We start from the raw sequence: 16,262 nt of genomic DNA on the forward strand, positions 1-16,262 counted from the left end.
TGTTGGCAGGACAGCCAGGTGGGTGGAGCAGGGGCAGGAGCAGCTTGTCAGAAGTACCAGGCACCAGAACACTCATCACATGCATCCCGTTAGGGCATGTAGAAGAGCACACATTCCTTCATCCCAGGGAACTCTGCAACCAAGGCGTAGTGCCTTTGAGGCTCTGCACTGCCTCCGCAGCAGGCCTGGGCCTAACCGGCACAAGCTGGCCTTAGTTTCGCAGCAATGGGTGTTATACGCATTGTAACCTGCTCTAAAGGATGAGCTCCGTGAGGCAATCTTACCATATCCCAGACGAAGTTAGCCAGCCAGTAGATCACCGGCTTCACCCCGCTGATGAACTGCAGGTGCTTGGCCTTGCTGACCCGCTCCTGGATCAAGAAAACCACAAAGCTGGCTGGGACAAAGGACATGGCGAAGATCACACAGATGGAGACTAAAACGTCCACCGACGTGGTCATCCTGGGCAGAGGGAAATCAGAGTGGCAATAAATTACTGCCAGAGTCTCCCTCCAGACGTTCCAGTGCACATTAGCACCATAACCTGAACAGGGGCCCGATTCTGCCACCCTCCCTCCGCAATGGGAATGCAGGTGGCAGAACCGGGCCCTCTGTTTCAGCCCTGTTGCAGGTATGTTCATTGGAAAGGCATTGTTAGGCCGGATAATGATGAGAGGTCTTTCACATGTGTCTAAACGCATGGGAAAATGTAGGGATTTACAGCTGGTCTTTACTCCACCGAAGATCAGATGTGCAGGGTGCGGGCGCAGGAGAGCAAAGCTCCGCCCAGCACTTTTCTAGCGTTAACAAGTTTCAGCATAATGCAGCTGGGAGAGTCAGGGACTCAGATTTGCAACGCTGCTTAGGGGATATGGACACCCAAGTCCCATTAATGTAATGGGAACTGGAGATGCAATTCCCATAGGTGGCTTTGGAAATCTCAGCCTGGAGTGCTGCAAAATCCCTGGCCAGATCCTCAGCTGGTGACTACAACTGGCCACGTTAATCCACATTTGAATCACTAAGGTAACCTGGTTCTTTTATTTACCCGCTCCCCTCCCCAAACACTCATTTCTTGCAGCTTCCTTAATTCCAAGGCATTTTCTTCTCCCCTCCTTTCCATTCCCCATAGCCCCCCCGTCTCCAGCAGGCCGCAAATAACGTTCATACTAGGACGTACAGGGCGACCTCGGAGAGCTGCTGCTTGGTGAGGTTGAGCGGGTGGTTGAACGCGGTGATCCCATAGGTGCTGGGATTCTCGCCATCCTGAAGGTTGGCCCGGAGGATGGCATTGTTGATCACATTCAGAAAGGAGCCAATGGCATGCCAGCCTTTGTTATTGAACCAAACCTGAAAAGCAACACACCAGCATCAATAGGATTGCCAGCCATGCCTACCATTCTACAGGCTCCCTCGTGTCCATAGCCAAGGGGTTCAGAGGTCTGCAGCCACTTCCGTGTGGTGGGACGTTGTACTGATTCTTCCTGCCTTTTTACAAACTATTGTCAGCCACCTCAGTGGCACAATATACGGTTTGACAAGGGCATCATATATGCCCCCTGGTCTCCTGAACAAATGTGGTAGCATCACTTCAGTTTATGAGGAACCTGGGATGAGGTCCTAAGCATGTGTGAATGGATGCATATGGCCCATGTGCACTGGGAAAGCACAATCCATGGTTCCTATGCTGGTAGCAGGTACATGCCACGATCTACTGATTTCCAAGACCTTGATCCAACATCCATTAGAGTCAATGGGCTTTGGACTGGGGTCCACGAGGCCACCCTCTCCTGGAAAATCCCACACAGGGACATTGGCACTGTGGTTCTGTTGGCAAACGATTCGGGTGCAGTGCCCCCTGCTCTGAACACATGCTGCATACAGATCGCCAATTAGAAACAGAGCTTGGTTTAAAATGCTAGGTTCTGGCTCTGAATATCAGGCACAGCAGTGGGTGGGCAGGATTTACCTTCACGTTGTTTTTTGTGTCCATCCCTTTCATGAAGCTTCCCAAGCTGTGAAGAAACTGATCTCCAGAACTCCCCTGTGAACAGCACACAATGGTACATCTGCTTCATTCATTATAGACCGTGCTATGGATACCTTATTTATACTGGTTTCTTTGCCACAGACTGGGGAATGGGTAAGATGTCCCAGCCTCACACTCCCGCCTGCACTGCAGTCCCAGGGCTCAGAGTCTGCTCCCGCACTATTCTTCTGGGATGACTCCAGAGTGGGCAGGAAGTTGAGAGAGCCCCAGGGAACTCCAGAACTCTCTTTTGTGTGGTAGCAACTAACCACCACAGTCCCACACAGAACTTTCCTATTACACCAGCTCTCGGAGACATGGTGTCACAAATACTTGCCCTCCCAAGAAAATCAATAGCCTAGATTCCTTCCTGTGCCAAGATCCATTAAGTGCAAAGGGGTGGGCCGAGGCTCACTGATTCTCTGAAGCAATTTGCACTTCCCAGGCACAGGTTAGAGCAGCTGCGAGGCTGCTCTAATTTACGCCAAGTGGCAATTGGGTTGGATGGGGCATAGAGGCCCTCTACTCCAGCTCTGTGCCATCTGAGTGTAGAGGAGCTCTGAGCTAGCCAGATCCAGCTGCTATCTGGCTGCTCTGAAACATCAGAGTGGCACAGAGAGGCCAGAATGAATGAGGATATCAGGCTTGATTTTTTTCCCCCTGTTCTCATGTTGTGGTTTCTGAGACACCCAGCTTGCTCTCTGCTCTCTCTCAGATTCTGAGCTGTGCTAGCTGATAGTAACTGGGATCTTTTTTTGTGGCTCCTCACTGACATCAATGGAAGCTTACTGGAGTTAAAAAGGAGTAAAAGCAGAATAAGGGCCTCAGGACTTAGTCCTCTTTAAGTCAGTTTCCTGACTCTACTTTGGGTTTATATGATCAGGTATTACGAGACCGCAGTTACCAAATGGTTCTTCTGAATTTGAACAATGACGACTCCTCCCACAAATGCAGTTATATTACAACCCATGCTAGCATAATGTGGCTCAGCACATGGTCCTTTATCTCAAGCAGAGGAAACTCATATTTTTAGACCCAAAGGTCCCGGGGTTCAATCCCTGCTGGCCACACTCCCTCCCACCCCCAGGGGGGTACTGTGACATCAGCACATTCTGAGCCCATACGAAATTGCTCTTCACCTTGGCTAGCTCCAAGATTTTCTTCACTTGCTTGATGGCATCACTGACTTCATCGCTGGGAGGAAGCAGGAGGGAACTGCTGGCGCCCACTGAAAACCCACCATATCTGAAAGCACAGACAGACAAGATAGTGAAGCACAGACTGACTCTACAGTGTCCTCCATAAAAGGCCCTTTTTTATAGCCTGTGGCTTTTAGCTTGCTGCTCTGTGCTGGGACCTAATACCTCAAAGTTAGGCCTTCAGTGGCAACTTGAAGTTTACATTTGTTTGTTAAGCTTCCATTCAACAGGAGCCTCTCGGGGAATCCACACAGCTCAGAGCAGTGAGCCTGCCATGCAGACATGCCCGAACTCTCACAGCAGCATGCGCTGAACCAAACAGAACTCCAGCTCGCTGAGCTCTCAGAGGTGACAGCAGGACAGTCAGGGTTATTCCTCCCAAGAGCTGTGCTAGATTTGTGATTAATTCCCCCAAACAAAATTAGATCTGACTGTTTACAAAAGTAACCTGTGGCCTTTCCACACTGCAGTCCAACCTTTTAGTCTGCTGCCCTTTCATCGGGCTGGGGTTCGAGGACGGGGAAGCAAGGCAGAGAGCAGCTACCGTTCCACTGCTACCAGCAAAGTGGGGTCCTCTCTCTGGCTTGGCTGATCAGTGCTCCCCTGGCCCCTCTTAGGATGGTGCAATTGATTGTACTAAGGACCCAATCCCGCAAGGGCTTGCGAATGAGCATCCTGCTAACTGGAACTACTCACAGTAGCAGGCAGTGTAGTAGGCAGACAGCATTTGCAGGATTGGGCCCTTGACTGCTCACAAAGCCCAGTGACTAGGGAAAGGATCAGTAATTGTGGATACTATTTCTAGTGCAATGCTAAAAATAATCATTTCACTGAAATATTTCTGGTGGGTTTAGATTTTGAAAAAAGCTTCGTTTTACAAAAACTAAATTTAGGGGCAAATTTGACCAGACAGCAGCCCACAGAGCATGGCACTCAATCGGTTAATGAGTTCCAAGCAACCTAAAGAAAGGACAGTAACTTACCTGAACTCATTCACCCAGATCTTGTTCCTTAAGCTGGGAAGGCAAAGAGAAGAAAACAAGTCTGTTATTTATGAGATGGACCATCAGTCAGACCTACCCTCCAGCCACATGAATGCAGACTGTAAGGAGATAGTCGTGCACTAATGACGCGGGTCAGAGTAATGCTTTGTGTAATTCCAAGGAGTTCAGTTGTGTCACCCGGCAGAGGAGTTTACCCTGATGCTTTACACGGATATAGCAGCTCCCGGGCTCACTGCTGCACCACTGCACTGCACTGCCTTTGCCCACGGGATAAAGCAGAGAGGGACCTGAGCTGGAATTGGGCTCAGAGACGCTTCTGAACTTGGCTGACGTTCTGGGCTGAGCCCAATGCCAGACTTATGTCCAACGAGCTGCCTTTGCATCCCAAAAGCATCAGAAGCTGCTCAGAAACCGTAGCCGGGAGCCGGTGGAGTCTCCATCCCTGACAAGACTTAAATCAAGAGTGGGCGTTTTCTAAAAGCTCTGCTCTGGGATTATTTGGGGGAAATTCTCTGGCCTGTGTTACACAGGTGGTCAGGCTGGATGATCACAGTGGTCCCTTCTGACCCTGGAAGGGACCCAACAGTTTCAGGCCATGGTTTTAAATGCCTCATATTTTACTTCAGGAAGAAACATTTCAGCTAGTGGAGTACTTTGCTGGAAACACTTCCTGCTGATTTGGGCTGGCTTGCACCAGCCATTGAGAGAACAGGCAAAGTGAGTTTGAAATGTAGGGTCTGATCCAAAGCCCATTGAAGTCAATGGAAAGACTCTCACTGACTTTGCATCAGTCCCTCCAAGGTGATCGGGAAGGGACTGTTAGCTCTACACAGGCGGGTCTAAAAGAGCCTAAGTGCGTACCAGGGAGTCGAAGCTGGGGTGTGCCAGGAGAAAGCGCAGACTAAACTCACTGAGCCTCCCATAGCGTCACCTCTGCAGATGGCGCAGAGTTTAAGGCTCTCTAGGGGTCAGAGTCACCCCATGGGAATTATGTGGTGCAGAGGTCTCTGCACAGGGGCAGCAGCAATCGCCAGGGAACAACGTGTGTAATAGGCACCTTTTCCCAATGATCTGCGCGTAGGTCTTCACCAGATAGTCCGATACGTTCCGGCCCGTCAGGTTCTGCAGGATGTCGCCAGTGTTCTGTTCTCTCTGGTGCCGGGGGGAAGCAGAGGGACTTGGAATCAAGGATGTTTTCCTTGGCTTCATGCACATCCCCCCAAAAGACCCAACCCAGCCGCCCGTGCTCCACGCACATCCCCGGGCTGCCCTGGGGCTACCGAGCAGCTGGGACCTCTCCTACCTGTGGAAGAGGCAGCCCCCCCGCGCCAGGTGGGCACACAGGGAGCATTTTCTTGATCTTCTCATTGCTGCATTCGCAGGCCGGGGAAGGGTTCTCCATGGTCCAGTTGCCATTCAGGAAGACGTCCAGGACCGTGTCGGGGACAGAAGCGGTGGTCCATTTATCCTCTCTGACCAGGCAAGGAGTGTCTCTGCATGAGGCCAGAGCCAAGGCAAATGCGACGTTTTATGAGACCGGTCAGCTGGCTCCGGGGCGGCTCCCCAGTTCCGCTGCCCCAAGCAGGCGCTGCCGAATTGCTGCCGCAGCAATAACGGCAGAGCTGCCGGCCAAAAGCCGCCACGGCGGGGAGGGCGTCGGAGCTGCCGCCAAACTGCCGCCGCGGGACAGGTATGGCCGCCCCTTTCCCACTGCCGCCCAGGCACCTGCTAGCACCTAGTTTGCTATGCTACGTAAACAGTCAGCGGCGGTCAACGCGCCGATGGAGTTTTCCGAAGCACTCCGCTTGGGCCTAGCTCTGCTCCCGCTGAAACCAACAGTCAGACTCCCACTGGCCTAGCCTGGCCCCCGGGGAAGGCAAAGGGAAAGCTCTCAGTAACATCAATGGGAGCAGAGTCAGGCCGACACCAGGCACTTTGGACAATCCCACCCATTATCACTCCTCTCGGGGGAGCTTCGAGACCTTTATTTAACTCCGCCTCACAGCCCCCAAGAGAGCTATTTTGTGGGGCGGGGACGCTGACACGCAGGGGTGTTTGCGGGCTTGGGTGGGCCCCGAATGCCAGCTCTGCCTTTGGGGTGGGCATGGAGCTGCGCTACCCCAGGGTAGCCCCAGGAGGCAGTGTGTCTCGGAGCTCCCGTTCACGCAGGGTGAGTCTGCCTGCTACTGCACAACTTTGCAGGTGCAGATAATTACCCCCCATCAACCGGCCTACCCCACTGCCTGATGTGTGGGGCAAGGAGCTATGGCCCCATCACCTCCCTACCCAGTTGGGGGCAGTGACTTCAGTTCTGGGTGGCCAGATCACACAAGGGTTGGTGGCGGGGAGGGTTCTCCTTTGTGCCTTCCTTCCAGGCACAATCGGGCCATAAATGACTTGCCCAAAGCCACGCAGAAAATCCGTGGCAGATGCCTGTCTCCAGGCCTCCCATCCTGCCTGCTAGCCATGAAAGCCCACTTGTGGAAGCCACACACAGAGAAATCCTGCAGAACACGGAGCAGAGAACTGTGGGAGCAAAACAACTAGACCAAGCCAATGATACACTGCCCCGTGGCCAGTTCGGCTTTTTCTTTTCAAAGCCAGAATCCCACTGCTGGTAACCTGGGGACACCCTTACGTCTCTATCCCGGTCAATGACAGTTCCCAGCATGCTGCCTGCATGGAGCACGAGCAATGGTCTGGGAAACCCTGGGGGGCAGGTTCTTGAAGAGAGGAGAGAGGTTGTTTTCACAGTACAGGACTGCACCCCTTTGTGCTCTGTTCTGCCCTGCGGAGCGAGTAGCTCCCACTAAAGTCTGGGTCAATACTCGCAGTGAGCAAGGGGAAGGAAAAGCTGGGCCTGAGCCTGCAACCCTTCCTTATCTGAGGGGCGGTGGCAACGAAGGTTGCCACCATAAATCAATACTTTAATACAACATAGGAGGCAAGGGTCCTACACCTCTGAAGGAAGAGCTTTCAGATGAGTCCAGGCCGCTGGGATCAGGCCTTCTGCTTGGTGTTTCCCTCAGCTGATCGCTACAGCTACTTCTAACTAACCTCCGCCATTGTGCTAATACGAACACCGCACCCACCATGCTGAGGTTACGACCCCTGAAAGCGGATTCGGAGGCTGGTGGCAATGGCAGCTATGATTTATGTGACACACATTAACAGCATCTACCGGCATCTCAAAGCAGCAGCAACATCCAGTGGCTTAGAAATGACAGAGCTGCTCCTTGCGCCTACCCTTGCTCGGGCTCTACTTACGGAATGGAGTGTCCTTCCACACAGCGGGTCCCAAAGCCGGGTTCATTGACAAGCGTGTTCACAAGCTTCTGGGTGCCTGCATCGTCTGGTGCATCATTGCTAGGGGCGCATCGAAGAAACACAGTCAGGGCACCGAGATAAGGCATGTGCAGCAAAACCAGCAACGCGGCAGGGCAGAGACACAGGCAAGAAGATAGGAAAAGGAACTGGGTGGAAAGTTTTCTGTGTGGAATGTGTGTGTTCTCTCTCTCTCTCTCACACACACACGAAAAGTACTGTAACATTTGGAAAGAGTTTGGGATACTTTTAGCTTCTTTTCTGTGTGATTTAGCATCTGAGAACAAAGTGAACTGAGATCTGAGGAAGAAAAGTGAAATAGTATTCTATTCCTCCTGCCATTCAAACTCACTCTTATTTGGAGCTTGCCTTGTTAAAGCTACAAACAGGCAAAATGGTGCCTTTTCCTTACACTGTACTTTGGAGCTATGCACACAAATGCAAACGTAGGTGATGAGACCGTAATGGTGAATAGAGAAAGCAGAACCAGTCCTAAAGAATGTTTTCTGGTCATTTGAAAGGTACCTGATAAAAGTGTACTGCTCATCATACATCCAGGGCTGCAGTTCCAGGCTGGGGTATTTCCCAAAGGGAGGTACGATCAGGCTGAACATGAGAGCAATGCACACAAACACAGCTGGCAGTACGATCTGAAATCACAAGGGAAGAGGCAGAGCCACCTTTAAAAGAACCGCCCCCATAGGCATCAGCCACCCAGAGTGATGCATTTAACCACTCGGAGACACTGGCCGTGTTTCAGTGACCTCTGCAGGAGCTGCTGCCTGGTCTCACCTGGGCGAAGAAACCCTTCCTGCTGCGCTTGGCAATGAGCAGCCTCTTCCACAGCAGAGCTACGAACTGCTGCCGGATGAGCTTCCAGCCCTTCATCTGGTAGGAGCCTTTGCCATCCACCCCACTGAGCAGGTCTGTCTCTCTGGATTCTGCTGACAACGAATGATACAGGACTCTCACCCACACAGAAACAAAAGCAGATTTCCTTCTCCTTCAGAGGCTGCTCCTGCTTGTGCAGACAGAACCCTGGTGGCTGCCCATGTTCTTACCACTGTGTCTCCTAGACACGCTCTGAGCACAAAGGAGTATGGCGTGCAGTGGGGCCAGGGGAAATGATCTCTCATGAATATGCATTTGAGTGTTTATCTTTCTGCATCACCGAGGCTGAGACTACTTCTCCAGACAACCTTCTGATCTGGCTGCCATTCATTTCCAAAGGGAAGTGGGCATCCAAATCACACATTGCCTGATGTGTGGGGACCCTCACTTTTGGAAACCTCAGCCTTACAATCTATACCAGTGGTTCTCACACTGTGGGTCACGACCCCCTTTGAATGGAGTCACCAGACTGGCTTAGACTTGCTGGGTCCCAGGGCTGAAGCCCGAGCCATACTGCCCAGGGCTGAAGCCAAAGCCTGAGGGCTTCAGCCCTGGGTGGCAGGGCTCAGCTTCAAGGCCCCCGACTAGAGGCCGAAAGCCTTGAACTTCTGCTTTGGCTCCCCTGCCCGGAGCAGTGGGGCTCAGGCAGGCTCAAACTTCGGTCTCCCCTCCTGGGGTCGTGAAGTAATTTTTGTTGTCAGAAGCGGGTCATGGTGCAATGAAGTTTGAGAACCCCTGCTTTATACTATCTGTTGATTAAACCCCTCTTGGAAGCAGAGGTGGGCCAAACCAGAAATGCCAGCTCTGAACATCCCCAAACATTGGGGAAAGTTCCACTCTAGATGGAACTTTTCAGCCCAGGTCCACCTTTCATTATAAGGTGTCCTATAACAGACAAAGGTGCATTATATATTTATCCTGAGGATTAAGAATATTAACTTGGCCATAAGGAAGGGTAGATGCATTTCAAAGGGCAGGGGAATGTTGATATGACAGCCGAGATCCAGCAACATCTGGACATAGAAAGCCCCTGCTTGAGTTATTGTGGCTAGGTCACATTGCCATAGTCTAGGTATCACTATGGGCACCTCTCTACTATAAAATGTCCTGATGCAGTGCCCAAGGAAATCACTGAAAAAGCTCCCATTTGACTTAATGGGTTTTGGGTCAGGCCCTAAGTCTGTCCCCTTTGGACAGACTGTCTCATGCATGTTCACACATTAGATTCTGCAGGGCACCAGAATGAGTTAGGATATCTAGCACTGATGCATAAACAAACCTTGTTCCTCTTGCCTTAGCCCATGCAGGGAAGCAGAGATTAATAAACATCCTGCATGAGGATGGAGCATCCAAGGTTAAGTATGTCAGGAATTCTAGCACACTTCAACAAATGCCGGAGAAACTAATAGGACATTTGCTGGAAGGAATTTAAATAGCGTCCAAAACTCTTCCAGGGTGTGCTGGTTAGTTCGTTTAAATGCCCTCATAAAATCTAGTATTTCTTGCATTGTGATTCACCCAAGAACATGGACAATGAACACATTTCTTTAAAACATTAATATTTTAGAACTGTAGATTAGTAATGAGGCACAGACAGACAGTTGAGATTATTGCACTACAGCTCCTTCCATCTTTACCTGGATCTATGTCTGAATCATTAGGGTCGAAAGCATCATCTTCTGTGAATGGATGAAGGCAGCTCTGTCTGTCTCCAAAGACACGCCTGTTCCTTCTTGCAGGTAATGTGCCATCTGAAGAGGACAGCACGTTAGCTGATTTGCTCAAGTTAACAGAGACAGTGAACAACCCTATTCTTCTGTGAGCCCCAAGCACTGGGAACTGAAGTGTCACCAGCAAGCTACTGTATAGAAATCTTCACTGAATATTTGCTTTCAACTTTTAAGAAGTTCCCATATGCAGACTGAACAGCTGTAGACTGCCTCTGAGCTGCTGCTAAATTAGCACCAGTGCGGGGAAATGTAAAGTGCATTGATATGTAAAGTGAACCCATGTGCCAGGTTTCATATGGTGTCCAAGGAGCTTACTTTTAAGAACACTTCAAACGTCCTGTTTTTACATTGATCAATTAAAATTTGGGGGGCGGGGGGATAATCCTAAAATGTTAATTCAAGAGTATTGTTACATTAAGCAGAATTTGTTCTGTGTTTCCCAGGAACAAAGAGTCTAGTAGAACAAATTCGTTTTGGTGGTGCAAAGAGCAGCATTTATAGTGAAGAGAAAAGTCAACTGAACATAGACACAGTCAGAGCTGATCATTTGCTCAGAAACTTACTTAATGACATATTCAATGTTTCATGATAAACTCATTTGGACACTAAGTTACTGGAAAAAATCTTCCATTCCAAGAAATATGTGCACGTGTCTTGACACTCAGTAATGACATTTTTGTATGGCTATTTTGTGACTTTAAAAAAGTCACCACAAAAGTGTTCCAGTTTCTGATTTTGAAAATAATTTGTGTATCATCTTTCACTTGTGGCTTCTACACCAGGGCAAGAACCATCATTTTACAGATGGAAAAGGTGACACCCAGAGAGGTCAACGGATTTGCCCAAAACTACAGCACGTGTAAGTGGCAAAGTGGGAGACAGAACTCGTATCTGCTAAATTCCACCCCTTGCTCTAACCACTAGATGGTTGATTCTGCTTGCCCAATGGCTTAATTCCTTGAATGGGAATTTATATCAGTTGAGAATTTAACCCTCTGTCAGTTGTGTGCATAAGGGATGATGCATGCAAATCCCAGGTATAAAGCTGTACACATAGAACCTCCTTTGACAATGCAGCCCTGAAACGATTGCACTAACCTGAGGTCTCTGCATCCACCCCATTATCTTCAGCCACTTTGAGAAAGATCTGACAGGCAAAGAGAGGTTAAAAAGAAAATTAGAAGTGGTCTAATACAGCAATAATGTGCTGCCTGATGTAACATGGGAGATCCAATGATTCCAGTACAGAATGCATCATGTCAACATGAGGGGCTATATGGAATATCCCTTGCCTATAGCAGTGGTTCTCAACCAGGGGTACGTGTACCCCTGGGGGTACTCAGAGGTCATCAACTCATCTAGATATTTGCCTGGTTTTACAATAGGCTACATAAAAAGCACTAGCAAAGACAGTACAAAGTAAAATTTCATAGTCAATGATTTGTTTATATTGCTCTGTATATTATACACCAGAGGGTCTCAAACTGGGGGTCAGGGGTCACAAGGTTCTTACATGGAGGCTTGGGGGGGGGTCACAAGCTGTTGGCCTTCACCCCAAACATTTGCCTCCAGCATTTATAATGGTGTTGAATATATAAAAAGCGTTTTTAATTTATAAAGAGGTGTCGTACTTAGAGGCTTTCTATGTGAAAGGGGTCACCAATACAAAAGTTTGAGAACCACTGCTCTACACTGAAAGGTAAGGACAATGTTTATATTCCAATTGATTTATTTTATAATGATATGGTAAAAATGAGAAAGTCAGCCGTTTGTCAGTAATAGTGTGGCTGTGACACTTCTTTTGTCTGAGTTTATGTCTGATTTTATAAGTCTTTAAGTGAGGTGAAACTTGGGGGTACACAAGACAAATCGGACTCTTGAAAGGGGTACAGTCGTCTGGAAAGGTTGAGAGCCACTGGCCTAGAACAACTTAGAAATATAACCAGTGTGACACCTGAGGACTTGGCAGCCAAATGCAGCCCTATGATTTTGATTGCTGAGTTTGGGACAGTATTTTTTGGGGGGGAGGGGAGGGGGGCGGCGGGAAAGGGGTGAACAGCACACATGTTCTATTAGCTCCAGCTAAGAATGGCATGGGACATTTTTTATCTGCTCACTATTCAATAATCATGATGCAGAGTAAGCACTTATTGTAACCTTCATCCCTGTCCAATGAAGATGCACATATGAAGCGTGGTATTAAACTAGTGGAAGTCCACCTGCCTTCTAATCAAGAAGGAACAACATTCCCAGCTGTGATGGGATATGCTTTCCCCTGTGATTTCTTATACAGGAAGGACCAAGTTTTCAAACACAGAAGACAACAACAATGTTCTAGAAGCTGCTGGAAGAATCAGGTTTTCCTCCAACCAGTTACAGAGGAAATCATGATAGTAAATGTGTTTCAGAAGGTGTTGCAGAATACAACAGACAGGGCTTCAAGGGGACTGGCTCTTTGTGCTGCTCTGGTGACGCAAAGCTACAGGAAAGCCAGTGTGCCCTAGTGAAAGTGAAATCTCTAGGTGGAGGAGAGTCTGGGCAGGGGATACGACCAAAATGTTGCTGAAATCCAGCAATCCCTGGCTGCTGGAATGGCCCCTTGGAGTCTCTTGGTACCAGGTGCACTTACAGCAGCCCCGAGATATCTGAAAATACTTGACAGAGTAAGTTAAAAACCTGAACATTAGAAAATAGTTCGGGCCAGACCCCCAGCTGGTGAAAATGGGGAGCTGTACTGTCTATAACAGAGCTGTGCTCACTCACCCCAGCTGAAGACCTGGCCCTCAATTTTTAATGCACGTTTCCCTTGTGGGCACACTTAAATTGAGCAGGAGGAGAGAATTCTTTTCACACTTCCGTGGGTTATGAACTCAGGGCCAGACCAGTTCCCTGGTTGACAGGTTTCCCATGGATACACAGGGGATTTTGCCGTGGAGTCTGCAATTACTTGTTTGGCATTGTCTAAGCCATCAGATGAGCTTCAGCTCACATACTTCCTCCAGGGTAGTCTCCGAGATGCCGTAACTCGAAATGCCCAGGTCAGAGAGACGGTCGTCGATCTCATGGAACAGCTCCACAAAAGCTCCTTCTCTAGCAGCTTCATATGGCAAGATGTAGGTTAACTCATGGCCAATCTCCTCTACCAGCCTGGCCTCAGGAACATGCTTCATAATGAGGTTGGAGATAACAGAGACGTCTGGAGGAACCAAAATACAAGATGCCTGTCCTGTTACTCTGTGGGTCACCGGTAATAAACACTGCAGAGACTCAGGAATCTCGCTGAGACACATCCTCAGCTGGGGTAAAACACAACCCAGTGAAGGATCGACTTCAGTGGAGCTAAGCCCCAGCTGCAGATCCAAGCAGCTATTTCTATTTGCACCATTTCTGAAGACCTTTGAAAACAGAACACAATCAACAGCCCTGCAAGCCACACTACACAAATGTTCTCTGTGCAGTGCTAACAATTGGCAAGCACATCGGCTTTGATGGCCCTTAAATTCTGGTCTCGTTTGATCGTTAGGTGAAATTTCATACTATTCAGCACTTTGCATTCATTATACTTTGCAAGTATTAAATGTCCCTCAAAACCCCATATAGGGCAGTGCTGTTATCCTTTTTTTACAGATGGGGGATCAGAAGCAGAGAGGTTAAGTGAGTTGCTCAAGACCACAGCGGTGAGATTCAATTTCATGCATGCCTTTTTCAGTCCTTACCTATTGTCAAGGTGTCACTTTCATGGTCACTGCCAAGCCCAGCATCCGAGCTGCTCTGGGAGACACTGTCGTCCTAGGTACATAAGAAAGGATGAGCATATGTTAACTGGATCAAAAGGCAGCCAGCTGTATGCTGCACTCTTCTTATAACACCACCCAGAGAGGCCAAGCAATCCGGATGCTCTAGGAAGGGGCTATAGCGTAGAGGATCTTAATGTCCTTTATTGTAACAAAGGGTTGAGATAAGTACTGTAAGAGGATGTAAGAGCAGAAGCTAATATCAGCAGTGATGTATTTAATCTATTCAGGTAAGCAGCCAAATTGCAAAGCAGCAGCATCCATTGTCAGGCCTAAAACACTGTCATTAAAGATGCCATGCAAAGAGGGTGTAATGGACACAAGCCTCCAATGCAATGGTTTAACCGGATCTGATCTCAGGGCTGTGCCAAGGTAGATAATGCTTCTGTGCCGTGCTAAGGGATTTCTTTTCAAACCATTTACTCCATTGCATTTTAACTGTTGCTTCTTGGCAGCCTTAAGATTTGGTGTAAGGAGGACAGAGGTGGAAGGAGAAAGGAAGTGGACAGCCGCTATGGGAACTGTACCTTTTTCAGGTACGACACCGTACTGCTGCTGTTTCTGCAGGAGCTCAGTGAAGAGTCCACATCCTTCTTGACCAGGGTCAGGTAATAGCCTGTTCCCAGCTGGTTCTTCAGGAACAGGGAAGAGCCAATGCAGCACAGTTTGCCATGAGAAATGATGGCGATCCTGTCCCCTAGGATGTCTGCCTCATCCATGTGATGTGTGGACAGAATGATGGTGCGGCCTGTAAACAAAGAAGGGAAGACAAACACCAAGGAGTTTGCCAGTAAGTCAACAATATCAATGTTCCTAGGTCATGGGAGATGCAAGCACCCTGCCCTCCCCATACTGCTAAATGGGTCCCTGGTATGAGTGGGGGAATGGTATGGAATAAGAAAAGGAGTACTTGTGGCACCTTAGAGACTAACCAATTTATTTGAGCATGAGCTTTCGTGAGCTACAGCTCACTTCATCAGATGTATACCGTGGAAACTGCAGCAGACTTTATATATACACAGAGAATATGAAACAATACCTCCTCCCACCCCACTGTCCTGCTGGTAATAGCTTATCTAAAGTAATCGTCAGGTTAGGCCATTTCCAGCACAAATCCAGGTTTTCTCACCCTCCACCCCCCCACACAAATTCACTCTCCTGCTGGTGATAGCCCATCCAAAGTGACAACTCTTTACACAATGTGCATGATAATGAAGTTAGGCCATTTCCTGCACAAATCCAGGTTCTCTCACTCCCTCACCCCCCTCCAAAAACCACCCCCATACACACACAGACTCACTCTCCTGCTGGTAATAGCTCGTCCAAACTGACCACTCTCCAAGTTTAAATCCAAGTTAAACCAGAACATCTGGGGGGAGGGGGGGGGTAGGAAAAAACAAGAGGAAATAGGCTACCTTGCATAATGACTTAGCCACTCCCAGTCTCTATTTAAGCCTAAATTAATAGTATCCAATTTGCAAATGAATTCCAATTCAGCAGTTTCTCGCTGGAGTCTGGATTTGAAGTTTTTTTGTTTTAAGATAGCGACCTTCATGTCTGTGATTGCGTGACCAGAGAGATTGAAGTGTTCTCCGACTGGTTTATGAATGTTATAATTCTTGACATCTGATTTGTGTCCATTTATTCTTTTACGTAGAGACTGTCCAGTTTGACCAATGTACATGGCAGAGGGGCATTGCTGGCACATGATGGCATAAATCACATTGGTGGATGTGCAGGTGAACGAGCCTCTGATAGTGTGGCTGATGTTATTAGGCCCTGTGATGGTGTCCCCTGAATAGATATGTGGGCACAATTGGCAACGGGCTTTGTTGCAAGGATAAGTTCCTGGGTTAGTGGTTCTGTTGTGTGGTATGTGGTTGTTGGTGAGTATTTGCTTCAGGTTGCGGGGCTGTCTGTAGGCAAGGACTGGCCTGTCTCCCAAGATTTGTGAGAGTGTTGGGTCATCCTTTAGGATAGGTTGTAGATCCTTAATAATGCGTTGGAGGGGTTTTAGTTGGGGGCTGAAGGTGACGGCTAGTGGCGTTCTGTTATTTTCTTTGTTAGGCCTGTCCTGTAGTAGGTAACTTCTGGGAACTCTTCTGGCCCTATCAATCTGTTTCTTTACTTCCGCAGGTGGGTATTGTAGTTGTAAGAAAGCTTGACAGAGATCTTGTAGGTGTTTGTCTCTGTCTGAGGGGTTGGAGCAAATGCGGTTGTATCGCAGAGCTTGGCTGTAGACGATGGATCGTGTGGTGTGGTCAGGGTGAAAGCTGGAGGCATGCAGGTAG

General features: G+C 48.7%; 1 protein-coding gene across 4 annotated transcripts in view; it reads right to left on the reverse strand.

The window, feature by feature from the left end:
• ABCA1 (ATP binding cassette subfamily A member 1) overlaps positions 1-16,262 on the reverse strand; it is a 135,939-nt gene that overhangs the window by 13,979 nt on the left and 105,698 nt on the right. For 3 of the 4 annotated variants that reach the window (XM_077817924.1, XM_077817925.1, XM_077817927.1), the window contains 15 exons: positions 14,499-14,719; positions 13,894-13,966; positions 13,171-13,373; positions 11,276-11,324; positions 10,085-10,198; positions 8,349-8,500; positions 8,082-8,206; positions 7,500-7,598; positions 5,536-5,725; positions 5,290-5,384; positions 4,212-4,244; positions 3,169-3,274; positions 1,970-2,044; positions 1,181-1,350; positions 285-462 (listed from right to left, as the gene is read on the reverse strand). In XM_077817924.1, coding sequence (XP_077674050.1) covers positions 285-462; positions 1,181-1,350; positions 1,970-2,044; positions 3,169-3,274; positions 4,212-4,244; positions 5,290-5,384; positions 5,536-5,725; positions 7,500-7,598; positions 8,082-8,206; positions 8,349-8,500; positions 10,085-10,198; positions 11,276-11,324; positions 13,171-13,373; positions 13,894-13,966; positions 14,499-14,719 — 1,883 coding nt within the window. The remainder of the gene's footprint in view (positions 1-284; positions 463-1,180; positions 1,351-1,969; positions 2,045-3,168; positions 3,275-4,211; positions 4,245-5,289; positions 5,385-5,535; positions 5,726-7,499; positions 7,599-8,081; positions 8,207-8,348; positions 8,501-10,084; positions 10,199-11,275; positions 11,325-13,170; positions 13,374-13,893; positions 13,967-14,498; positions 14,720-16,262) is intronic. The other variant, XM_077817926.1, reaches the window with a different exon arrangement.

The sequence above is a fragment of the Eretmochelys imbricata genome, chromosome 5, assembly GCF_965152235.1.
Source record: "Eretmochelys imbricata isolate rEreImb1 chromosome 5, rEreImb1.hap1, whole genome shotgun sequence".
Lineage (NCBI taxonomy): Eukaryota > Metazoa > Chordata > Testudines > Cheloniidae > Eretmochelys > Eretmochelys imbricata.